Source organism: Amblyomma mixtum, chromosome 3 (genome assembly GCF_055824585.1).
Source record: "Amblyomma mixtum isolate Tamu chromosome 3, ASM5582458v1, whole genome shotgun sequence".
Classification (NCBI taxonomy): domain Eukaryota; kingdom Metazoa; phylum Arthropoda; class Arachnida; order Ixodida; family Ixodidae; genus Amblyomma; species Amblyomma mixtum.
In genome coordinates, this window is record NC_143014.1 from 90958683 (window position 1) to 90985277 (window position 26595).

At 47.9% G+C, this 26595-nt stretch overlaps 1 protein-coding gene across 1 annotated transcript; it reads left to right on the plus strand.

Moving 5' to 3' along the window:
• Window positions 1-124: 124 nt before the first annotated feature.
• Window positions 125-25262, plus strand: LOC149350929 (cysteine-rich secretory protein 2-like). Its single transcript, XM_089580093.1, has 8 exons — window positions 125-271; window positions 7229-7351; window positions 8635-8771; window positions 9662-9755; window positions 19474-19622; window positions 23815-23918; window positions 24032-24123; window positions 24755-25262. The coding sequence occupies exons 2-8, from the start codon at window positions 7267-7269 to the stop codon at window positions 24895-24897; spliced, it is 804 nt and encodes a 267-aa protein (XP_089436219.1). The 5' UTR covers window positions 125-271; window positions 7229-7266; the 3' UTR covers window positions 24898-25262.
• Window positions 25263-26595: the final 1333 nt, after the last annotated feature.

Genomic DNA, 26595 nt, shown 5'->3' on the forward strand with positions numbered 1-26595 from the left:
CCCGGCGGCCACGCGACCCTCGCCTGGCGACGAGGTGGCTGGCTCCGAGCCTCGCGAAGAGACGGCGGCGCGCGCGCGCGAAACTCCCGTCCTCCCCTCCTCAGCCTCCTCGCTATTTGCCTTTCTCTGGCGGATAACCGCTCAGCAAGCGGCCGTTATTTGCCTCGCCGAGCGCCCAAAGAGCACTCCTCGCGCGCATTAGAGCCTTGGCCCCGGGGCAGCAGCGGACCGGCGCCCAGCGCATCCATCCGGCGGTGCTCCTTTCAACCACGTAAGTGTCTGCATGCCGACGCCCTTCTCAGCAAAGTTCCAGAATGCCTCTTCGGCACACATTCGGGCAGCCTGCAGGAACGTTTCACGGCATACCGGGCGTAGCCTTACTGCGGACCGGCTACAACAATGGAGCTGAAGTGCGACTTTTCGGCAAGCGGTGTCCATTGCGCCCGAGCCATGCCTCTGTGCAGATTGCAAGCGCTGTCAACATTCTCAGCAGCGCCGACGCTGCTGGTAGTGTTGATATCTAGAAAGATATTTGATTCATCAGGAGAACAAGCTATATCCATAGCGAAGGATTAACATTTTATCTCTGCCCTCTACACAGACGTGCGTCATTGTATAGTTCGAAATTTAATGGTTTCTACAATATCTTGGTTGCAACGACTCATGGCGCTGAATACTCGTACCCTTTCCCGCCCATCGTAGGAAAGGGACAGTGCAGACGGGCTGCAATTATTATAAACAAAGATGGGAAATGTATATCATACTAAAAAGTTTATGAGGGGGACATATATTCATGCGCGAAAGCTCTTAGATTAGGCAGCAAGGCGTACAGTGCGGAAAAAGATAAGCACAAGTGACCGACGACCAGTTGGCCGACAAAAAAAATGAATTACTTGCAAGCGGCGACTTTCTGCTGTGTCTTTCGCAACACTGATGATTAGGGAAGTCATGCCATTCTCGATATTGGCGTTTTGCGTGAACTGCAGCGCCGCCAGTGGAGATTATTTCGCCCCAGTCATCATTCACTTCTGTTAATCTTTATCCGTTGCAGCTTACATTCGAACAGAGCCGTTTCTACTTCCGTTATTATTGTTTTTATCTTTTTTTTTTTTGCTGCGAGCAGCGCCTTGTTATCATGCTTTGTTTTTGTGGGCGGACACTTAGAGAGGACTGGAATAAAAAAATTCTGTCGATTCACAAATAAAAATGCGCTGGGTGGCGTAAGCGCCAAGCTCCACCATAATGAACAATGCTAGTTACAGCTTCATTCAACGCAGTCTTTAATATGAATTCATATAAATGCAAACAAAAGATAAACATCGCAATATATCACTTTTGAGCCTAAAAATGCAGGTTCTCTTCTCTTGAATAGCAAAGGAACACGTAAGCTGGACGAATGATACAGTGGCAATGCGCAACAGCAGGCGCGATGCGCGATGCCATTGTATGGCATACAGAGGCCTTCACAGAACGCATCAAAACAAGTACACACACACGCCGTTATCAACATTACTGGACAAATTATAACAGGAGAAACCTTATGCTAGTACTGTCGTAAGACCGCTGCAGCGAACTGCCGCATCCGAGACCGCATATGATGTCAAATGCGATCTGCAGTCTCCGAGTTTCAGATCGTAAGAACTACTGGCATAGTAACAGAAGTTATACTTCGCATAGTGTCGTAGTGTCTTCAAAATTTGTTTTTCAGGCATCGAAACTAACAAAGCAGCCCCATAAATATTTTGAAAACCTTAATAATTGCAAACATAAGTACGCTTCCTTCCGCCTTAAGCGCGCGGTAAAGAAAGCATGGCCACGTAGTGCACGTTGTTCTGGGACGAGGCAAAGCAAAACAAGCTCACACCTATATCGTCTGACCGATAACAGGAGTCTTTAGGAACTCTGAACTGAGGTTTAGACAAATTCATTTGCCTAAGGTTGTTACAGCCCGATTCGTCAGCGGACAGCTGCACAGGTAGCTCGCATGCACACTGGCACTAAAGCCCACGTCTTAAGGAACTTGTCATGACTAAAAAATGCTTCAATGTCTTCACTCAAGCGACATATGTTTAAATGCTCACAGAGAAATTATCCGGTGGCAAATTAATGCCAATATGCCACTGTAACTTTGGAAGGAGCACGCAGGCGTAAGAAATGATGACGACCGATAGAAACATCAACTGAGAAAAGACAAAAAGAAGCGAGAAATTTTGATACTCTTACATCTGCGAAAGGAGGTTTACGTAGCACATCTCAGAGGAGAGCTGTAGCACGAACTGCAGGACTGGAATAGCAAAGAATGTGTTGATGAAAAAAATAGAAAAATCATTGACTATAAAGTGTTTGATTCTGCAGCCTGTAAACTCCTGCACCGTACAGCGAATCTCACAAAATGACATAGTGGTATGCACACACAGAACTAAACACACAACCCAACAAAGATAAACTATACTTACAGGGCAACAACAATGCAGTTAAATATTCTCACAATCGTAAACAAATAAGAAAAGTGTTCAATTCACAAGTATAACAACGATGAAAACAACCAAAGGTGCAGACATAGCCACCATGGATAACGTCTACTCCAAGAACCATTTTCAGCTTAGTGAAAAGCAGTGGTTCTTAGCAAAGAGATATGACCATGCCAAGCGCTAAGGACCACCTGCGGCGTTTTTAGCGCTTGCATCATTTGGCACCACTTCAAGCCCCCTGTCTGCGTCAGATAACGCACGGTTCACATTACATTTGCAGTGAAGAAATTTGCTTTCAATAAATTGCACTTGAACATTTAACCAAGCCAAACCATGTTGACGCGTTGTGGTCAATTGTACCGACGCCAGTACACCGAAATGATGAGTTATAAACCAATTAAAGATTCTGTAACCAGTCGGGAAGGACGAAAAGTTTGAAAGTGTAACTTTTTAAATAATCACTCACGATTCGAATTTGAAACTTCCACAATTGGCCCAACGTTTGCGACTCCATCCGCTAGAACCAGAAGCAGCATGAGAATGCCAAGGAAAGGTGCCTGCGCAGTCGCACAGGCAGCTTTCCATGGTCCTGGCAGTTTGCATTTTTGGTTGCCGAAGCGCATTTCGGAGAGCACAAAATCACTGTAGTTCTCGCTATTTCTTTTAGCAGCGCACCATGGAAAGAACTTAGCCTAGCAGTCATGTAGCGCACGCAGCTTAGCCGCTGCATGCACTTATGACAGCAATAACAACCAGCGCTTTCAAGCGTTCTGATAAGGTACATTGTGCGTATCATGACACTCATCAAAGTAATTACATACCAAACTCCTCCGATCTGCCGTCTTGGCGCGAAGACGACCGCCCGCACCACGCTTTGTAACACGCACTGCGGTATTTCGAGCACCTTATTAAGTTAAAAAAGGGCCCCCAGCAACCCACGCCAGTCCACCAAATGTACGCCAAGCGCACACCTAGGCAACCAACCTCCTCCAAGAAGTAACTCTCGATTATCATGTACGGCAGATAGCCCACATAGAAAGTGCACACAAACGAAATAACGAAGAGCAATGAAGACAAGTCCCTCTCGAGTTTCTGGCTGCTGTACCTGGAGCTCGTTACTTGAATAAAACGTGGCATGCTCGTCTCCGCCAAGGGCTGGGAAGACTTATTCCTCTCCGAGAGCACATAGATCATGAGGAAAGCGTAGATACAGGCGGTCACGCCTACCGGCACCAACACCGTGGCAACTCCGTTGACCACGCGAGTGGACCACGGACCTTGCATCATGCAGTGGCTGGTGATGCTGTTCGGACGAAAGCAGCCCCAGTATTCGACCGCATGCGGTATCGTGAGCGCCCAGGACAGCAGCCAGGGCGCGACGCTGAAGACGTGGCCCATCCACTTGCGATGCGGGGAGCCGCAGTGCAGAACCAGCATGTACTCGTCCACGTTGAGGCAGATGAGGTAGAAGGCCATCGTCTGTACCGACGAGAGGTACAGGGAGCCCGTCACCACACACTCGACGTAGCCGGGCTCCTTGCCGCTCAGCTGAATGGCCGGAGTCGCGAGCGAAGCCGCGCACAGGGTCAGCGCCGTGACACAGATGCCAGCGAGAATCCGCGGAGACAGGCGGTCGGCCAGAGCCGGTGACCTCAGCAGAGCCACGACCATAACGACGCTAACTGCAGCACCCACCGCCGTCACGCCCACGACCACAGCTTGAAACGACAGGGTGAACCAGTAGCTTTGGCACAGTCCATAGTCCAGGTCCGCGGTCAGCGGCGAGGCCGTGGTAGTCGCATTCATGGTACGGCCGCTAACGTGTGCGCCGGCTCTTCATAAAACAGCGGCAGTGAGGCGGCGTACCTGCTCAGCGAGCCCTCGCTTCTCTCACCGACGGAGACATTTCCTCGCGTCGTGCTCTCGGGCGCGGCGTCGTGGCGGAGAAAGTTTCCGAAGTGAAGCCCAACGCAGCCAGCCGCGCGGATCGCTCTGACTGGGGCTGCGCCCTCGCCCGAGCGTGGAGACGAGGGCGGCAGCGCGCGGCGAGGAACTGCCGCTGAATCAGAAGGAACCATATCGTCTTCCGGCGGAGTTTTCTTGACTCAGAGCGCGCGAAGGGGATGTTGTGTCACCTGGTGCAAAAATGCTCGCGATTCCGCGTAGGCGGCTCACGCGATAGCACCCGCGCGCGCGCGTTCGAGAGGGACTCGGCTTTTCTGTGGTGTACCGTTCCGCGTCGGTACAATATTTTTTGCGCTACGCAAGGCTGTGACTCAACATCGCTCGCTTCTCGCGCGCTCCGACATGAGCGGTATGAGCGCCTATCACTCTACGCCAGAAAAGTTGAAAAATTCCATCGCTATGCGAAGCATTCGTTCTGCACCCGCTTCAGCCGATCCGCCGCACGTCTGTCGTATCAGCTTTGCACGGCTTTGAGAGGATTGCGAGACTGGACGTTCGCTGTCGTAGGCCGGCTGTTCGCAGTCATTTTTCTTCTTCCAGTCAGTGTAGAGAACTTTAATAGGCGCAGCCTTTTCGATGCAAATGACGTGTCCCCCAGAATGAAAGAATGAAATGACGGGCTGACATGAAGCAGAGAAACATGTCTGAAATTCATTTTTTTTTTCACCTATTAATATACACCTGTAGCTTTGTTTCGCTTCGTTTGGATTTAGAGCGATTGAGAGGTAGCTGCTATGTTTGACGACGGAGATAGTTTTCTAATCATTAAACTTGACCGGTTTGATTAACGTAGTGTGGACAATAAAGTACTTTACCATCCTGTACAAATACGCTTGGTGTGCTTATCAGCTGCTGGTAAGACTTGGCAAGCTGGCGGTTCGGAGGGTCCTTGCCCTCGCCGCGTATCCGTTGCAAAAGTTTGCACGTCAACCACACCATTTCAGAGCTTTATGTGATTTGATTTCACACCAGTCTCAGTGCGTCATCCAAGTGTTTGAAATTGAGCACGCGACGACACAGATTGAGCTTCATCAGCTCAAACGGCTCAATGGCCTCGTTGAGGCGCGAATTCACAGCTCCCGAGAACTGCTCCTTGACATCTTTCTTCAATAAAAACACTTTTAGAAAAAAAAAAACGGAACGGTACGGGCTAGGTCACTGAGTTCAGGGCCAAAGACGCCATCGTAGGCCAAGTTCCAGCCGTGACTCAACAAACAGAGCTTCATTTCCTTCAACAAAACAATTTTGAAACGTCATTCAGGTTATGTAAGGGAACAGAAAACTATTATATGTAATGCGCAGGAATAAGCATGCACGGAAAATCATTATGCTAACGTGATCGACACTGCAAAAAAAAAATTACACCTCGTGAGAAACAACGAACACGTCTAACGCTGATTAGGTTTCAAGGCGGTTCCCAACAGGCAGTATGACCACCCGAAACGGCGCCCGATTTGCTGCTGGAAGTTGAGTGAGAGAAATTTCTCAGATATGGGCTCCCACCTCACCTAAAGGAAGATGACGCCGTCTGTGGTGACACAACGGCGAAAGGGCAGCGTGAAAGAAAAACGTACGAACGAAAGCGTACGACTTCCTGAAACGGTACTATGCGCTTGAGGTAGGCAGGGACACCTTGTTGTTTCCAGCGGGGCCAGAAATATCCTTTTTGTTTTGTTGTGAATATTTCAAACATATAAAGTTTTTCTTGATAATTATGGGAACGTTAGCTGAATATGTACGGGGGCCCAAATCTTATAGCTGGCGTGCGCGACGGCCGCTTTTCCTGCGCTCCTGCGCTTTGCGACAAAGCAAACCTTCGGGAAGGTCACTATTAAGCACGGGCTTAGTGAGCCTCTGCTTAGATTTGATATTTTGGCAAGTTTGCTCCGTCATAAGCTGCAGGAGCACGAAAAACGCGGCCGGCGCGCACGCCAGCTAAAGATTTGGGCGCCTGTACTCCCTCTGATTACCGGCTCTCATTTGTTGTTCGCGCAAATCTTGCCTTGAGAAAGACGACACACTTAATTCCTTGCAATCTCCAACAGGGCTTGACTGCTATGATATCCTGCGATCAGTTTCGCAGTGCTAGTATTGACCACGTGACGTAGGAGATGAGACGCGAGCAGAAATACAAAGCACACGTGCATGCCTCTAAACGTATGTCGTCTGCCATCTCAAAAGAACAATCGTATAGCGCCGCAAAGCTGGCCGCAAGATTGAATTCCACTCGTTCGAATTTCTGCCAGCACTTCAAACTGAACGCATGGTACTTGGCCCGAGAGAAGGCGGAGATCTGGGAGAGGAATACGGAAGGGAGAATAGTTAGGAACTAATGCAATGTCGCCACAATAAAGAGACAACAGTTCCAGGCTAGAAGTTGCAGCACTTAACGTCGTGTCTCTGCCTGAAATAGTCCATTAATACCACTTAACGGACAGCTGCCTAGTTGCTCTAGCATAAAGTGGTTGAAGAGATCTAAGCAATATAGGGACTAAGTATGTTAGAAGCAACGCATTAAAACAGAAGTCTTCGGGGCAAATCAGTATACCGAGAACTGCGCCAAGAAACAACGCTGAAATAGGCGGAGACAGCAGGAAGCCCGCTCACAAAGCATAAATCATGCTTTTAACGCCATGCAGAACTAAATGGTAGAAACCGTGCCCGGTTAAGTAACCCGTTCGACCGTGACTAGCTATTATACTGTAAACCAACGTTACTCCCCCTTGGCGGGAGGTTTCACAATGTTCTTTCTATAAAAGTAACGAGTGCGCCTCTTCTACAATCTTTTCCAGAGATTTTTAAAGCGGTCGATTGACAGCAGCATCGAGCGATGCGAAACTTATCGCTGCAGACGACGTCTCTATGGCTGATTCTATTAGAATTTTGCTTGGGAGGAAATATACCCGTGCTACCAAGTAAGTCAGCACAACAATTGTTTTAGTAAAACGTTCTTGCATTCTTGCAATCTAGTCGGTTGATGTCCAAGTTAACACTGGGCGCCCTCGTATTGTTCGCGTATACTGTTAACGTCCTTAGACGACGTCTGTGTTTCCGTGAAACACGTTTCTACAAACAGTGTATAGGAACTTGACCTTAGTTATTGAAGGACCTGTAAAGCCTTGTCTTCGTAAGTGACGTGTGTATGCTGGTCTTCAACATCCTATGGGAATTTCTGCACGCATGTGCAGTCTGTTGAAGAAGTTTCCAATTCAAAGCATCCGTGACTAGAGTGGGTGCCACACCTTGCAGTGACACATTGATCGCTGCGATCTGTCAGCGAGTTCCGTTCAGCACAACGTTTTCCCCGGGAAATGTGTTTCAACCTACTTTGGTCACGAGCATGCCAGCCTGAGAACGTTACCAACAGATGTCCCAAGCTGTGTATATACTGGATCCCTATGCAAGAGGGAGCGTTTCATTAATATCACTCTGCTGTTGTGCAGTAAATATGCGTTATGCATAGTTCGAGAAAAACACAGGAAGTTGAAAACTTTGGGTAGTTTAGTTTCGTTGTATTCTACAGTCGAATGTTAATTACGCATTCCTTTTGTATTTAACGCCTCTGTAAATTCACCTCTGCTGGCTTCAAGTATCATCTGACTCTTCTGTTTGCTGGATTTTCAAGCAACCCGTTGCTTGACCATCTGTTTAAGGTCCATATCCGCAAGCTGTTTGGTGTTGTGCAGAGATCCGTTATCAGTGCTGCAGCCGGGCATCTATCAGTTCTTAAAAGGAAAAAAAAAGCATGGAACAGCTAGCAAGTTTGGAAACTAACATATTCACAAAGTCGTGAAGTGACAGATGGGTTGCTATTTCAAATCCTATGTCAAGGTTACAAAAGGTGTTAACTGGTATCGCACTGAATTAGGTATCCCCTTTGTCAAAAGTAGCCGGGAAGCAGGTTTTTGCTTCTCAACCGTATAACGAAGCCTCTACGGCCCCCCTAAATATCGAAAGGTGTCAGAACGTGAGGACAGGGGTTTACCATACCTTACAGGGGTTAAGGGCTGCCATAAGTGCTTCGCTACGCGGCTAAGAAAAAACCACCTTTGCCCGGTTAGTTTTAGCAAAGACGGTGCATGGGCTAGCTGAAGGTAAAATGCATTTCGGTCTTCCAAACGATTACTATCGCTTAATATTTGTTTAGTTTTCATACCACTCACTTTATTTTTAACAAGTAACCTCCTGACTTATCTAGGGCCTAAAGTGTATGGAAACATGCTGCCAAAACGAAGTCTGGACACACGGTACAGGCCAGTGATGAAAAGAATCGTCCTCTACCACAACTTCTTTCGCACGCGAGTCGATCCACCAGCCAGCGACATGCTCGAAATGGTATGGTATTGTGTTTTACTCTAATGATGGTCTTTTACTTCTTCTCTTGCGCAATTAGACGAGATGCACATACGCAGCCGCCATTCTCGGCATTAAAATATGAAACATAGTCGACGTTCTCAAAATCGAAGCTTTGAACTTTCGCTCAGTGTGACGGTTCTGACGTTGTCGCGAATATCGTACGCCTAGAAAATAATGGTAAAACTCCTGCTCAGGGCATAGACCAACCCAAACAAAACGGGTCTGAACTCGACATCAGCTGTTTACGAACATCTTTTTTTTCTGCACATTTTGTAAATAACGATAGCACATTTCTGTGCAAGGCTTTTAAACTTGGAAAAGACAAATGACGTCTAAGACAGAAAAATGCACGCACAAAAACACGTTCAGTCCTCTGTGCAAACCACACACACAACCGGTCTCGGTCGACAAGAAGGTTCCTAGTGCGAGGTCGGTGAGTGCCTTTTGAGATATCCTCTTCCGCCGAAAATCTAAAATACTCTAGCCAGAGTAAAATTTTGGTTTCATAATACAACAATTGATGTAAAATCTCTCAAACTCACCGTCAGAAGGGAATGAGACTAGATCTGTGATGTCTGTAATAACCCCTTGAATATGCGTACAATTCTACGTACTTCTACGTAATTCTGACAAAAACACAGGCACGAAACCAGCTGCTTGATATTTTGTAGCCACACCCCTTGGCAGCTGAACTTGAGCTGCGACCACCGTGCAAGCCCGCAAATTTGCTGAGACACGCCGTTTTTATTGCGCTATCTTGACTGTGCGGAAACGAGGGCGTCTAGGCGTGCGCCAGCTCTGATCAAAACGTCCCGCGACGTTTATCGCGTTGGGTACAAGAGACACGTACTGCTCCTTCCTTTTTTCAGACTTGGCACAAAGGAGCCGCTGCAGATGCTCAACGTTGGGCGGAGAGTTGCCAGCTTCTTGTACATGACAACAGTTCTGGACGATGGGTTGAAGGTAACACTTCTACATAGTTGTGCCGCAGACATCGGAGACACAAGCACGTCTTTCCCCCTGAAAAGATAATTATATGCTTAATTAACGCCATTCTTAGTACTGCTACGAATGGAAGGGTTTTTTATATATACAGGCACCTCTAAATTGGCGACGCTAAGTATATGTGGAATACATATATTTACGACAGCTTGCCTTGACAAAGCTTGCTGCAAGCTCAGTAATACGTAAATTAAAAAGAGGGCAATATGTGCTTTCACAATTACTCGACCTTAATTATTTTTAATTTTGGTAGCAGTTCCCTTGGGTTAGTCTGCCGACGATTAAAGCCGGCTGTAGTTCCATAAAGTGATACATTCAGTAATTGAACATCCAAGCAAAATTTCCGTGACGGCAACGCTTCGAAAACAAATACAGGCACGCAGAGTTCATAAGCTGTAAGCCTAATGGTACAGCCGGCCAAATCTTTAGCTGGCGTGCGCGACGGCCGCTTTTTCTGCGCTCCTGCGCTTTACGACGAAGAAAACTTGCGGAAAGCTCAATATTGAGCGCTGGCTTTGTGCGCCTGTGCTTAGATTTGATATTTTCTCACGTTAGTTTCGTCATAAGCTGCAGGAGCACGGAAAACGCGGCCGTCACGCACGCCAGCTAAAAATTTGGCCGGCTGTACTCCCTCGTTATGAAGTTAAATGTCTCCTGTGCTTGTAGCAGAACATTTGGCTATTTTACTGAGTGGTTGAGAACAGATGACGATTGCCTCTGAACGACGCCGCGATGAAAATTTGAGGAAGAACGCGCTTCAAGACATGACTGAACTGAAAGAAATGCAGCGCCATACGAACGGCAGGAGAACGAGAGGTACTAGTGATGCCTGTGGTGACGTGATGTCCTTATATGATGATGAGATACGGCTTCATAGAGAAAACAATTTCTCCTGTCCGCCCCCCCCCCCCCCCCCGTCCCCCCACGCACACACACACACACACTTCATTTATTTGTTGAGCAAGACCTGTCGTAGTTTTCTGCAAATAGAATGCTATTTGCAGTTTTCATTCATTACTTCCCTAAATAAAAACAAAAAGGCATGAAGATAAAATGTCTGAGAAGTATGAGACCATGACAGAGAGGTTTGAGATAAGAGGGCCGTAAAGTGAATATTCCAGTCTGTCCGCTATAGTTACTAAAATGAAGGAAGGCGGCAGCTCAATGGTTAGGGCGCTCGTCTACTTAGCCGGAGTCATGGGTTCGAACCCGGCCGCGTTTCGATGAAGGCGAAACGTAAAAGGCTCCCGTGTGCTGTGCGATGTCAGTGCACGTTAAAGATCTCCAAGTGATCAAAATTATTTCAGAGGCCTCCACTGCGGCCCCTCTTTCTTCCTTTCTTCTTTCACTCCCCCCTTTATCCCTTCCCTTATGGTGCGGTTCGGGTGTCCACCGAAATATGGAAGACAGATACTGCGCCATTTCCTTTCCTCAAAACCAATTTTTCATGGAATAATGTTTGTTTGTTTATTTGTTTGTTTTTGACAGCTATAAATGTAACCCTATGCGCACGTGCATGCCTGGCCACGCGAGCCAGCCGCCTGAATACAAAACCGAAGCGCCTCATAGCCGTTGTGGAAAGAAACAGGGAAAAATGGCCCGCACTCTGCGGCATGAATGGATGTGGCTCGAAAAAGGAAATGGCGACCAGACGAGGTATACAGTCGTCCCTCCTTGATTTGTACACTTTGGTTCCCGAACAGAATTGTCCATAAAGCGAGTCGTCCGTAATATCGAATCAAAAAAAAAATATTCAGAAAAAAACGCTGTGATTAGAGTCTGCTTATGTGCATAGTGGTTAGTGTTGGTCCGTGAAGTTCAAATTAGACACAATTTTTGGAGCCTCAGACTCATTATCCTGGTCGTCACTATGCTTGAAATAACCTAGTGCAGCTTCACAAGCCCTTAGCGATCTATGTATCATGCGCTTCATTGCGTCTCCGTTCTACGACTGCTCACAACCCAAGGCCCCATGGAGTAGGCTGGCATCTACTCAATTCGGCTTGCTTCGTATCACAAACTGCAGAGTTTTCTCCACAGCCATTCATGCAATACGGCAAATGGTAAGCGGGGCCGATTCGACAAATTTTGAATATAAAGCATAAAACCATAAAAGAAAAGGGCCATCAGTCGTTCATTTGCACTTATCCACTGCATTCGTATGGTGTCCTGCATTCGAAATACCGAAGACGTAGCGTCCAGTTGGAGCAATAGAGGTTTTGTTGTCATCATTTTCTGTATTAACGCGACAAAAATACATGGGCCACAATGGGCTTTGCGCATTTTCCCCCTGTCCATTGTCCGGACAGCGAGTTTCCATATTAACGGGGCGTAAATTCACCGAAAAAGTTTGGACCCCAGAAAACTTGTCCATAATTCGAGTCCATATTAATAGGGTCGTATAAACGAGGAACGACAATAGGTGCCCGAGCTCACAGTTGCACTATGTATACTGAGGTTGCTCAGCAACCTGCAACGCAATTATGGTGATGCCACGTGCTTTCAGGCAGCATGAAGGGAAACAAAGTGCCTTCAATGACTAGAAAAAATTTGTCGCGTTCTGAAAGGGGACTCAAACTCACGCCAGCGTGGAGTCAGTAACCTGCTTGGCCGACACCTCAGGCCACTCGGCGATCGCCTCAGGAGTGCAGACTGGGCATTTAGCCGGCATTTGCATACGTGGACTATGGGTTCTCTGTGGCAGTAGTGACGCAGAGTCCCCCGTCGGAGCAGAGAAGCGCTCGACTACCTTGACATCAGAAGCATTATGCAGTCACACGATCAGGCAGCCGAAGACAGCGAGAAGGGATTACATCGTAACTCTGTTTAGCGGCTCACGTTAAAGGGTGTTTGACAAACTATGATCTCATGCCTCCGGCTAATATAGACCTACATAGGCTCTATGTGATTTCGTCACCCCGCTAGGGGACATTTCGTAACACTGGCCAGGGTAGGCCAACATATGCTCTCAGAGGTTTCGTTACCACGCTAAGGCACATAGCCAGATGGTCGCGAGAGCATAAGAGGAGAGAGACAACTGTTCGGCAATAAAATGTATATTTCGGAGAATAAATTCCGGCTGAAGTCAGTACGTATCATCGAGACATCGACTTCGTAATCCTCTTCGACGGCACCACGAAAAGTAGGCTTCGTGCCGGTCTTCACTGGCACTTCAATCTGGAACCGGTGGGGAGCCGTCGAGTAACCGGTATAGCCGCAGGCTACATTTTCACGGATGGCCGCGGCTTTTTGTTCTAATTAACACGCGAACACTCCGCACGTCCATCATCTCGTGGGCAGTCGTCGACTTGCAACCACAACGAAGATGAGACAAGCACTCGCCGTCGGCACGAACGAGTGCTTGCATCTCACGAGGGCAGGTATGCTGAAGCCGCCCATTGACACCCGCCATGCTGACCAAGTGCGTTCAGCAGTGCGACCACGGCGTGCCCATACTGCGCAAAATGGAGTGCGACGGCTTCCTGTATCTTCTTCAGCAGCACCGAGATCAGATGGTGAAGGCGGAGCGGGTGCATCGAGGTATTAGCAGTAGTAGCCGCAGTGTCAGTAGCTTGGTGGAGGAGTCGAGCGGCAGCGTGGTCGCGAACCAGCTCCAAGAAGTTGCCTTCAAGATGATGTACGTGTGATCCTCGTACCACCACGCGCTGAGTGAGGACGACGGTGGCCGTTTGCCCAGCGCAGAGTCCTTCCCCGTCCAGCTGTCCATGCCGACCAGCGGGCTCTTCAGGTGACCACAAGGCGCGATCACGTGAGCGCCATGGATACATCAGTGACTGAACGGCAGGTTCTGTCTTAAAAGGAGGAAGTCGAGCGTCAGCGTAAGCGACAAGCAGCCATACGAGATGGTCACGTTCTCCACGACGACGGCGCAGGCCAAAGGTAGTGAGAGCCACCGCGAGCTGGGTTCGGACAACGATGACGTTGCGCTCGATGTCGACTCCAAGTCCGATCAGAAATTTGCCTTGACTAGCGTGCTCTTTCTTGTCATCAGGGATAGTAGCTTCGCTTTGATGGTGCTTGGTGAAGTGTCTGCTTGGTGCCAGGCCGCGGCAGTGTTGCAGTAAATGGATACACTGCAGAACGCGCTCCGTTGTGTCGCCTAGGTGCAATGCATGGAGAGGCCGTGTTATGTCCAGGAGGTCAAGCCACTCGTCCTTCATCTGCGCACAGAGCGCAAGGCAGATGCTCCGGGGTGACCGCGGGCTGTGCTGTTCAAAAAGGTAGGACCGGTCGTCCATGGCAGCAAAGGCCCCAGCAGAAACTTCCAAAGAGCCAGGGACGTTCACCTGTGCTCAGAGTTGGTTCGTGCTCCAGAGGGAAGGACCCAGGAGCTTTGTGAAGCGTCGGCGTTGCTCTCTTCGAAGACGGCCAGCACCGGCGGCTTTCGTTCACGAGCGAGGTGAAACGTCACCAAGATGCACTTGCCTGAGAGACGAGCATGGAGGTCTTGCGGCCAATACAGTTGGGCGTTGAGGCAGGCAGAGACTAAGCCCTGAGAGCCCCGTAGCAGGTTGTACTAACAGCGTAACATTCACTTGGTGAAAACAGCGAAACGCAATTCGAAGGCTCGCGTGCAGAGCGGTGCGCGAGAGTGGAGCGAGCTTTTTTCATCGTTTTCTTCGTCTGGCTGTCGAGCGGCATTGTATCTTTTAATGTTTTGTTTGCTGCAGCACTAAAATGCATTCGTTGTGACCCTTACCAGAGAAGTTGCTTGTGCGTAGTAATCAATGAAAACAAATGAAGAACCAAGCACTATAACCTGAAATTTTGAAAGGAAAGATTACAGTTATATGTTTCTGTCTAGCGCCTTTTCTTACTATTAAAAGCAGTAGAACTTTTCACATTATACTTTGGTATCAAAATGCATACTAAATTAAGTACAGCGCAGGTATGCATAATCAATGATTTTGGCTTTAGGGTGTATTAGCCCGCATTAATTTCGCTGTTATACTTTCACGAACAAAATTCTCTGAATAGCGTGCGCCGTAAACGAAGCTGATTGCTCTATTATTAGCCTCTAACTGGAGGCCACACGTGTGGAAGTGAAAGTAAAAATCCTGTTCTTTCATCTTCGCAAGTGTGGTCTCCAATCGGCGGCTAATAATACAGCTATCGGTTTCGCCTACGGCGCGCGGCCCAGAGACTTTTGTTCCCGATTGTACATATTCACTGCTGTATGGTAGAAGAGCAAACTGTTGCCAGAATAAATATCGGACTGCTCCCATATAGAAACGAACAAAATAAAGTCGTTGAAACAGATAACACAAGAACCATTACCTATCACTAAACAATAGGGTGTCCGCCTTACTGAAGAGCCGGAAGATTTTCTCTTCGTGTCTCTTATACTGACGGAAAAAATTTGTGGCACACAACATATGCGCATTTTTTACAAGGGGGCAAATGTCTACTTACTTGAGGTGAAGTTGCACACATTAGTAAAAAAATTAGGCAGTGGCTTAGCTCTGGTTAAGCCTGGATATAAAAGCGAAAAGCTGCAGTTGTAATTGGTTTGACGTCATGGCTGTCGCAATTGGCGCACAATGCACTGGGAGCACCACGATAACGGTGGAGGCGTTCGGTCGTCCACACACTGCCTGCACGGAGGCGGAGGAGGAGACGCGCGTGTAATGAATACGGTACTGCATTAGAAGGTTGCTTTAGAGACATGTACTGTGGTGTCCATTCCTTTCGGGTGTGCACCAAGATATGAGATACAGGCATTTCCTTTCCTTAAAACCAATTTTCATTTCATATCATTTTTCTTAAGGCCCTTACGGCGCGGTTGGGGTATCCACCTAGATATGAGAGAGAGAGGCGTCGTTTCCGTTCCTTAAAACCAATTTTCTTTTCATTTTCCTTCCCTTACGGCGCGGTTTGGGTGTCCACCGAGATATGAAAGTTGCCTAGTGCACTGTTTGTCTTTTATTTATTTTTATTTGTGCCATGTGTGACATCACTCGGTTTCGCGCATGCGCAGCTGTGGCAAATCTTGGCTCCGACGGCTCACGCGAAGCGCGGCTGTGGTGCGGGTAGTGGAGCTTTTCGCTTCAAAAAAAAAATGGCTGAGGCTTAGCTTAGGTTAAGCCTAGTCAGATGCGAAGCATATTGTCGCCGAGTTGCATATCGAGCACGCCGCTTGGCTAGACGTTCTTCACGCTCTTCATCAGTCTCTGTAGCACGCCGCAACTTTTGCTTCTCATTCCAACGAGCAGCCCTGTCTCCAGGAGGCATCTCTATCCCGTGTACGCCTAGCAGAGGCAGGCGCACCCCCTTGTATACCGCCGCTCCAGCATCACGTGTTCACTACAGCGCACCTAGCGGCAGAAGCAGGAAACACATTGGTCGCGACGCCTCGCGCGACGGCGCGAGCTGGGGCCCCGTTTCTCCTATGTCGTTACGTCACGCATCATGTGGTCCTCCTTGGTCGCGACGCCTCGCGCGACGGCGCGAGCTGGGCCCCCCGTTTCTCATCTGCTGTGACGTCACGCACCACGTGGTCATCCTTGGTCACGACGCCTCGCGCGACGGCGCGAGTTGGGCCCCAGTTTTTCATCTGCCGTGACGTCACGCATCACGTGGTATGACATGGAGGTCACGAAAGGTCAATGGTAACGACACCGCCGCGCTCGAGGAGCTGGGTTGGGCTATTTTAGTATGCTTCGCATAAAATCTTGCGACTTTTCGGACCTATTTTCATTGCTTGTAAAAACTGAACAGAAGCTGTCTTAAAAACACCCCGTTAGTCCTCAGTTAGTGAAGTAGTGATTGGGCAAATCGCGTAATGGATCCGCATTGCGTACACTGCTTGTTTTATTAAACCTCCATTTATAAATTTACTTCTCTTTAATATTGCATTAGCTTGCCTGAATTGCTACGAATGTTTCTCACTTTTACCACAGGGGTGGACTCATGGACGGGGGGGAGGCCTGCCCCCTAAGCGAGAAATTTTACATAGGAAAATCGTGCCGAACCACACGCGCGCACGCACGCACGCACGCACGCTCGCACGCACGCTCGCACGCACGCTCGCACGCACGCACGCACGCACACACACACACGCACACGCACACACACGCCCCCCCGCCGCGGTGGCTGAGTGGTTACAGTGTTCGGCTGCTGGCCCGAAAGACGCGGGTTCGATCCCGGCCGCGGCGGCTGAATTTCTTGAAGGCGAAATTCTAGAGGCCCGTGTGCTGTGCGATGTCAGTGCACGTTAAAGAACCCCAGGTGGTCGAAATTTCCGGAGCCCTTCACTCCGGCGCCTCTCATAGCCTTAGTCGCTTTGGGACGTTAAACACACCACACACACACACACACACACACACACACACACACACACACACACACACACACACACACACACACACACACACACACACACACACACACACACACACACACACACACACACACACACACACACACACACACACACACACACACACACACACACACACACACACACACACACACACACACACACACACACACACACACACACACACACACACACACACACACACACACACACACACACACACACACACACACACACACACACACACACACACACACACACACACACACACACACACACACACACACACACACACACACACACACACACACACACACACACACACACACACACACACACACACACACACACACACACACACACACACACACACACACACACACACACACACACACACACACACACACACACACACACACACACACACACACACACACACACACACACACACACACACACACACACACACACACACACACACACACACACACACACACACACACACACACACACACACACACACACACACACACACACACACACACACACACACACACACACACACACACACACACACACACACACACACACACACACACACACACACACACACACACACACACACACACACACACACACACACACACACACACACACACACACACACACACACACACACACACACACACACACACACACACACACACACACACACACACACACACACACACACACACACACACACACACACACACACACACACACACACACACACACACACACACACACACACACACACACACACACACACACACACACACACACACACACACACACACACACACACACACACACACACACACACACACACACACACACACACACACACACACACACACACACACACACACACACACACACACACACACACACACACACACACACACACACACACACACACACACACACACACACACACACACACACACACACACACACACACACACACACACACACACACACACACACACACACACACACACACACACACACACACACACACACACACACACACACACACACACACACACACACACACACACACACACACACACACACACACACACACACACACACACACACACACACACACACACACACACACACACACACACACACACACACACACACACACACACACACACACACACACACACACACACACACACACACACACACACACACACACACACACACACACACACACACACACACACACACACACACACACACACACACACACACACACACACACACACACACACACACACACACACACACACACACACACACACACACACACACACACACACACACACACACACACACACACACACACACACACACACACACACACACACACACACACACACACACACACACACACACACACACACACACACACACACACACACACACACACACACACACACACACACACACACACACACACACACACACACACACACACACACACACACACACACACACACACACACACACACACACACACACACACACACACACACACACACACACACACACACACACACACACACACACACACACACACACACACACACACACACACACACACACACACACACACACACACACACACACACACACACACACACACACACACACACACACACACACACACACACACACACACACACACACACACACACACACACACACACACACACACACACACACACACACACACACACACACACACACACACACACACACACACACACACACACACACACACACACACACACACACACACACACACACACACACACACACACACACACACACACACACACACACACACACACACACACACACACACACACACACACACACACACACACACACACACACACACACACACACGCGCGCGCGCGCGCACACACGCACGCGCACGCACGCACGCACGCACGCACGCACACGCACGCACACGCACGCACGCGCACGATAAAATGAACCCTTAGCAGGTTCGGTATTCAATGCTCCTTCCATGGGACGAAGATATATCGACAGCTGCGTTTGGTTTTGTATTTTTTTAAGCGACGATATCAGGTATCTTCCAAATACATATTTAGCTAAGTACGCCTATTACCGTGACCCCGTGGTTGTTCCCTTACCATTCCATTGATCCAAACGGCGGTAAATGAGTCGAAGCTTTTCTGATTAGAGAATGTATCTTGTCTTCATTGCAATGTTGTGTTTCAGGCACCTCTTAAAAAACGTGGCGCTATTCTGTCACAGATTACGGATCCTGCGGGCAGAACATCTTCGTATCCAATGTAAGAGTGCCATGGTTTTTCGCCATCAAGATTTGGTTTCTGGAACATCACAACTTCTCTTTCGGAGACACTGGAAATAACATCCCTTCCATGGTCGGCCATTACACTCAGGTCAGTAAAACCATCCTAATCTCTTTTTAAGAATCTAACTCCTTTTTCAGCATTGCCTAGCATGGTTTTCGCAAGTTTTTTTCATACGAAACTCAGCTAATATGTTTCACACAGGACCTTCTTTGCATCCTTGACCACGGGTCTCAGGCAGACTGCATATTTTTGGACTTCTCGAGAGCGTTTGACAGTTTCGCATGAGCTTCTCTTTCTTAAATTAAGCAGTCTTAATATAGACCCTAATGTCCTTGCATGGCTACAATGCTTTCTTTCTAACCGTTCACAATTCGTAACAGCGAACAATATAAAACTCGCATTCTGTGCCTGTCCGTTCCGGCATGCCTCAGGGGTCAGTTCTTGGGCCCCTCCTCTTTCTCATCTATAGAAATAACTTACCGGCTAACATTTCTTCTTCAATTAATCTTTTTGCCCATGATTGTGTTATTTACCGGCGAAATTAAAGTTGGTAATGATGTCTCTTGTTTTCAATCCGACATTAACAAGGTTCTTGACTGGTGTTTTATTTGGAACATGCAACTAAACATTAATAAGTGTAAACATGTACGCATTTCTCGTCTCTCCAATGCCCCTTCTACTTAACACATTAACAACGTGTCTCTCGAAACCGTGTCATCTTATAAATATCTGGGTGTTTACGTTTCTTGTAACCTGTCTGGGAAAACTCACATTGAGTACTTAATAAATAACGCTGATCGCATGATTGGGAACCTTCGCAGAAATTTTTCACGTTCATCTAGTTCAATAAAATTATTACTTTATGAAACATTGGTACGGTCAAAGTTAGAATATGCTGCATCTGTCTGGAGCCCTGGCATCGATTCACTCGTTTCAGGTTTGGAAGCTGTGCAGAACCGCGCATGCCGTTTTATTCTTTCTAATTATCACCGAACAAGCAGTGTAACTGCAATAAAATCAAGTTTGTCCCTACGACTTCTTTCCCGCCGCAGATCAATAGCTTTATTGTGTCTTTTTCATAAAATTTACCACAACAGCTTTCTCAAACATCAGTTACTGTCAAGACCATGTTACATATCAGCACGCGTTGATCACCGTCATAAAGTTGGAATCCCATCTTGTCACACCAAATGTTTTCATGACTCATTCATTCCCCGAACTTGTGTCAGCTGGAATCACCGTCCCCATGACATCGCAGGTATTCCTGATAATACTGCATTTCGTAAAGTCCTTAATGTTTCTTTCTGAGTATGTGTTTGTTTATTACTGTATAAAAATTGCCTTTCACTGTCTACACACTGTTTTAATGTATCCCCACTGCATTTCTAATCTCATTGCCTTCCTGTGTTTTCACTTTGTTATGTATTCCTGGTTTATTTTTGTTTTCTCTCCTCCTTGTTCTTGCTGTTTAGGCTGAATTTTTTATGTATCCCCACTCCCTTTTTAATGCCTTCGGGCCCTGAGAGTTCAATAAATAAATAAATAAATAAATAAACAGCAGTAAGCAGACAGATACAATACTTTCCCTTTTCCCTTACGAGCTTGAGTCCTATCCCGAAAGTCAGTGCTAATTTACAGTTTATTGAGTACCAAATCACGCCGCAGGGGTACAAAACAATCAGAGAGATGGGACAGACACAACGAGACGCGAACTTTCAGCTGTTCCTATTGATTACTTTTGTTATTTTTTTTTCACGCGGAAAGGGAGTCTGGTCCTTCTAAACAATTCCTCGTGGTACTCCTGACGTTTGTTTTTTTTTTTTCACGGAAATTGCGCAAGTGACCCAAGCTGAGTTAGTCGTTGAGATCTTTATGGCAGATGCCTCTATTATTTTACCGACGGTCCAATCTTTATTTTGGTTTTAATCTCCCTCTATCAGCTGCGAGGGGCGCCAGAGCGTTGGGCGCAATGAGTGTTTTGGGGTTCCAAGAGTGGGCCGCGCTTTAGAATGCGTTCCTGTTTTGTGTTAGCCTCTAGTTAATGAATTTCCCTACTTGGCCGCCGTGAACTCTTCCACGCGTCGGGCTCTCGCTCTTTTCAAATTCTGTGAACCTGTTGCTGTGTTTTACGCCGCAGATATTGTTGCTGTCTTATTCATGCTGCGGAATGTTTTGTAGTTCCCTTATACAATGGGTTGCTATAGGGTTGAAAGCACCGCCGCGACGTGTGCTCACTGGCCAGGCTTGATTTTTTTTTTTTGCTTTTGTGAAGTGCGTGTAATTAGGCGAGACCACCAGATGGACCTTTATTTATCTCTGCCTGCTCGGCTTTGGTAGTGATCAATTGCTTCAACAGCTTTTCTCTGCGATTGATGCCATGACGTCGTCACGGTATCTGCTAGCTCCCAGTCCAATCTTCTGCCTCTTCATGCTTTCATCTATCTTCCACAGGGACTTGCGAAGGGCCTGCAGGATCGCTGACAAGGCTGGGCCCCATTTCAGTTTGGTCTGGGCCTAGTCGTAGTTCAAAAGAGCTTTTCTCCTCTAGGCTAGTATGTGTTCGCTGCTCATTAAAGGGGCTCTGAAATACCTTAAGAGGAGAGCACATAAACTACCTCAATTACCACATTCTCTCGTCCTGAATACCTGGGCCAAATAATACCCTTCTACACACAGCAGAAGAACCTACAATAACGCGAGGAAGTTAGCGAGTCCTTTCCGGCGACTTTTTCATGCTCGCGCCCTGCTCCGTCCCACGCTGCTGCTTAATTCTGCTCAGAGATGGCTATTGGTTAGATTCTTTCAGGTGCCACACAGCTACTTTGGCCGCGGCCAGTCAGCAGCGTCGCACTGGCGGGTCAGGAAGCTCTGACCCCGGAGAATTCTCGCAGTGGGGCCGGCGGAGAAGTGTCGACCTTTGAGCGTGCAAAAAATAACGAAAGGAGAGGAAAAGGGGCGACGACGCTGAAATCCATTTTTTTACTAGAGATATAACCCAACTTATACAGAACGCATTAAAAAAATTACTTCTGAAGAATGTTCGTGAAGCGGCGTCCTTTAACATCCGAGTAATACCGCACTTTAAATTAGAGCCCCTTTCGGAGGCTCTTTAATATCTGCACGAGGAACTGCAGCAGTCGTCCATCGGGGGTTTCGCAAATAGAGTCTAGGCAACTGAACACTTTATGAAGGGCGCGCGCAAGCCTTCCGTTTTCACGCCGCTGGCTTTTCCCACGGGCAGGCAAACCCGGTCGTCGTCGACGTATCGGAAGCAGGCTGTGACGTCAAAGTCTAGTAGGAGCGGTTCCAATCTCCGGTTTCCTTCTGCCATGAGGTCAAAATAGGTGCCACACAGGAACCTGTGGGCATTGTTTTTTTCCTGGACAAATATTTTGCCCCACGTTCGACGCACTGGGATTCTAGGTAGCTTCACAAGGCCTGCAAAATCGCTTGTGCTTGTGAAACGTTTGTTTTCAATCATCACTCCCCCGAGGCTGCATCTAGCATCTATATGCTTCTCTCAACTGCTTCGACCACCTCCATTTGGGGAGCTCTGTGGCACGCGTCCGTCATGCCGACTGTCTTGCAGGTCATTGCTTCGTTCTTCTGAATGAATTCGATTATGCTGTCGGATCTTTGGACCATGCATGGTCCTCGATGCGAAATTTACTCAAGCGCGCCTTTAGATAGACGCCAAGTGTCCTCTGTAATCTTAGTCAATAAAACACACGTACACACAGAGGCGAACCACGACATAAACTGCTGAAAGTTCGCGCATTGTGCCCATCTCGTGCGCGCATCTTGCACCTCTGCTGCGCCGTTCAGCAAACGCTGAGCCACGGAGGAGGAAGAAAATAGTTTTATTGGCCGTCTTAATCTAGACGCCTGGAATACCGATGGTGAGCCGGACCACGGCTCTCTGTAGGTCCTCGTTGGGCCCGCCATTCCGGTGGCCCAGGCAGGGAGAGGGAGATGATGGGGGGAGGTGAGAGCGACGGGGCAAGTGTTCCATGTCGACGTGAAGGATGAAGGTAAGGGGGCCGCTGTGTACGGTTGTATATAGGTATAGCGTGGCAGGGGTTATAAGTAAGTGGAATTCTGCGCTATACGCGAAGCACGAAGTCTCGCGGAGTAAATTATTGAGGATCTCGAAAAATCGGGTAATTGATGTAAAACACAATTTATGCCCGCCAATCTCCGAAGGAAAAAAAATGGCGGACAGATATATTACTTTACAAGGACAAACAGCAGTACGGTTCAGGCTTTAATTTTTTCACAGATGGTGTGGTACAGTTCTCACAAGGTGGGATGCGGCCTCCATTACTGCGGTCGGAACGTCGTGAAAAAGCCGTTCTACAACTACGTGTGCAATTATTGCCCCATGTGAGTTCTTGACGCGCGGTTCTCTTTGGTAACTACGCAGCAGCAGAAGCACCTCAATGTTCGCTTTTGGAATTTTGTGCTTTGTGCTTGAGCCTTCCGTTCTGATATTTCAGAGGTAACTTTCCTGAGCGATTTGGGAAGCCATACACAAAAGGCAAGCCGTGCAGCAAATGTCCTGGCCACTGTCGCTCCAAGAAATTGTGCAGTTGAGTATTACACGTTCTTTACGGATGGTTTGGCCCGTATTAATGATATTTTTGCGACTTTTTGCTACGCCGTTTTGCCACTGGTTCAGTTAATTTAACTGGTAACTACAGTGGCAAGCATAGATAAAGCAAATATTTGGAGATTTATCAGAAAATACAGGATAAGATACCACCGATTTAGCCCGGCCGTAGAAATTATCCAGTGAAAATAAATTATAAAGCTACTAAATAATTATTACGCGTTCATCATTTCTTTAGAAATTTGCGGAATTTTTACGTTCCAAAATAATTCCGGCACTACTTTTAAAATTGTGTTAGAAAATTCAGCTCTAATTCAGTTCATGCCGGATACTTTATTTCGTGCCAAAATTCGAGCAAGCGCCTGTGCAACGATATTGCGATGTTTTAGTTTACACTATCTGAGATCTGGAAAAGCGAATCTCCGACAGCAAGCTACACGGCAATATTAACTAAGACATACTGTTTATTTGATTCTTTTTTTTTTTTGTTAATCTATAAAAATTTTCTGATATGTCCTGGCTTTAACATGCGGAAGCATTGCCATTTCACCTAAAACTCGTCCTAAGGTTACCCTAACCTGAGGCTCCATTTCTTCTTATTCGACTTCAGCAAACTCCTGTGAACACGCCGACTTCTGGGTCAACTGTCGCGAAATCGCCACTCACTGGCACCAATGGCTATGCGGGAACCCCGCCAAGGAGCAGTACAAGGCCTGCAGAGCGACGTGTTCCTGCAAGGAGCGCATCAAATGACACAATTCTGTATCGTTTCAAGACGTTTACAAACAACTAAGAGGGGAAAAATGGGGATGAATGCGAGGAGCACGATGGCGCAGCGTTTGCTAGGTGACACACTGATCATGAATTAATGGTGCAATATTAGTGAGAGGCGCGCCAAAATGACCTCACCACATTCTATGAAGTGACATGGTTGTAAAAAAAAAATAATCAGGATGTCTAGTCAATAACGAGAGCTAGCGTTTGAAGTAGAAAAAGGTACGTGGTCCACACTGATGCACATAGCTAATTTACGTATGTCCATCTGATGTTTTGATTTTAACAATAAAATGGAATGATTCGCTGTAAGGTGCTCTTCACCGTGTCCGAATTCTTCGCTCGCTCACTCTGCGCTGTTTTATTTTGCAATGCACATACTTGGCGGCCGGCCTAAAAGCGAAAGCGAGACAACGAACACGCCTCATACCAAGCTGCAGCCTTGATCACGTTCGCATCGCATGCCTAACGCTTTTTTCTTTCACCCACTCTCTGTTTACTTAAAGACTACGCGGGGATTATTCGGTTCATTTTTTTTTTTTTAACTAAGTGCGTTAGACGGTACATTAGGGTTTCAATACCCCCTCTCAAAGCCAGTTTAACCCTTTCAAGTTGGAGCTGGTAAGCTTGTCATAATAAAACATTGGTTGTTCACCGAGAAGGAAACACTAATTGCTGCCTGCAAAATATGAAAATGGGCTATAAAATAATTCGCGGTAGATGATCGCCTCGGGCTCTCGATCATGGGCGCAATCGTTGCCTAAGAGCGCTTTCGCATTCCGGCCGACCCAAAAGTACGCCAGACGCGGCGCGCCGCTGGGGATCGAACGCGGAACCTCAGCACAAGCGTAACAGTGCCCCTAAGGCAGTGTTTCACCGCTGCGGGCGGGCCATTAAGTAAATTATGTTTACGACGCTTCACGCAGCCGTTTTCAGGGCAGGGGGCTGCTGCGCCACGTTACCCCGATACGGAACTAAACTATGCAGCGTGCAGGCAACCTAAGACCGGGCCCTCTGCCGAGAGCGTGGCCCGGTGTTCCGGCATGGAACCTGTTCGGCTCCCGGGCGAACTGGATTGAGCCCCTTTTCAGAGACGGCCGCGCGATAATTGCCCCCTCGACCCCACCCCCCTCCAGCATCAGCCTTCGAAACAGCCGCGCAGTGCGCGGACCACCCACGGCTCGCGTCCGAGTACGCCCACGTTTTCTCAGATGGCGCCACTAACGCAGTCTGTGTGGCACAGTGTATGCGGTCTTATGTTTTGTGCATTAATTTTTGCTTCCTTTCTTTTCTTGCCTCATCCTTCCGCCTTCGCCTGGCTCTTGCCTCATGGCGCGTCCCGGTGCGCCAGAGCGCAACGGCAAACAGGCCAATTACGAGCCTTCCCCTTTCGTTGATTCTTTTGTTTCAGAATAAGAGAAAAGCCTTATGCAAGCTAGGAGTATTGTTCTGCCTTCTCCGCTTCTGCACTTTCTGATGTTAATTGGCGTAGGTTTTCTTTTTCTCCTTTCTCTTGTTTTTTTTTTCTTTCTCTTGTCAACGGACACAACGCCACACTTTTCCTACGATGGCTGCAGGAGTCATGGATTTCCTAGGTTCTTTAAACCCTAGCATTCTTTAGTTTATTATTTACTGTCCACTAATTATTCCTTAATCTTCAGTGAAGCATCTTTGTCT

Coding starts and splice junctions, on each gene's coding strand:
- LOC149350929 (XM_089580093.1), top strand. CDS start 7,267: ATGCGAAACTTATCGCTGCAGACGACGTCTCTATGGCTGATTCTATTA. Junction 8,772..9,661: donor CCAGCGACATGCTCGAAATG/GTATGGTATTGT, acceptor TCCTTTTTTCAG/ACTTGGCACAAAGGAGCCGC. Junction 24,124..24,754: donor TCGCTCCAAGAAATTGTGCA/GTTGAGTATTAC, acceptor ATTCGACTTCAG/CAAACTCCTGTGAACACGCC.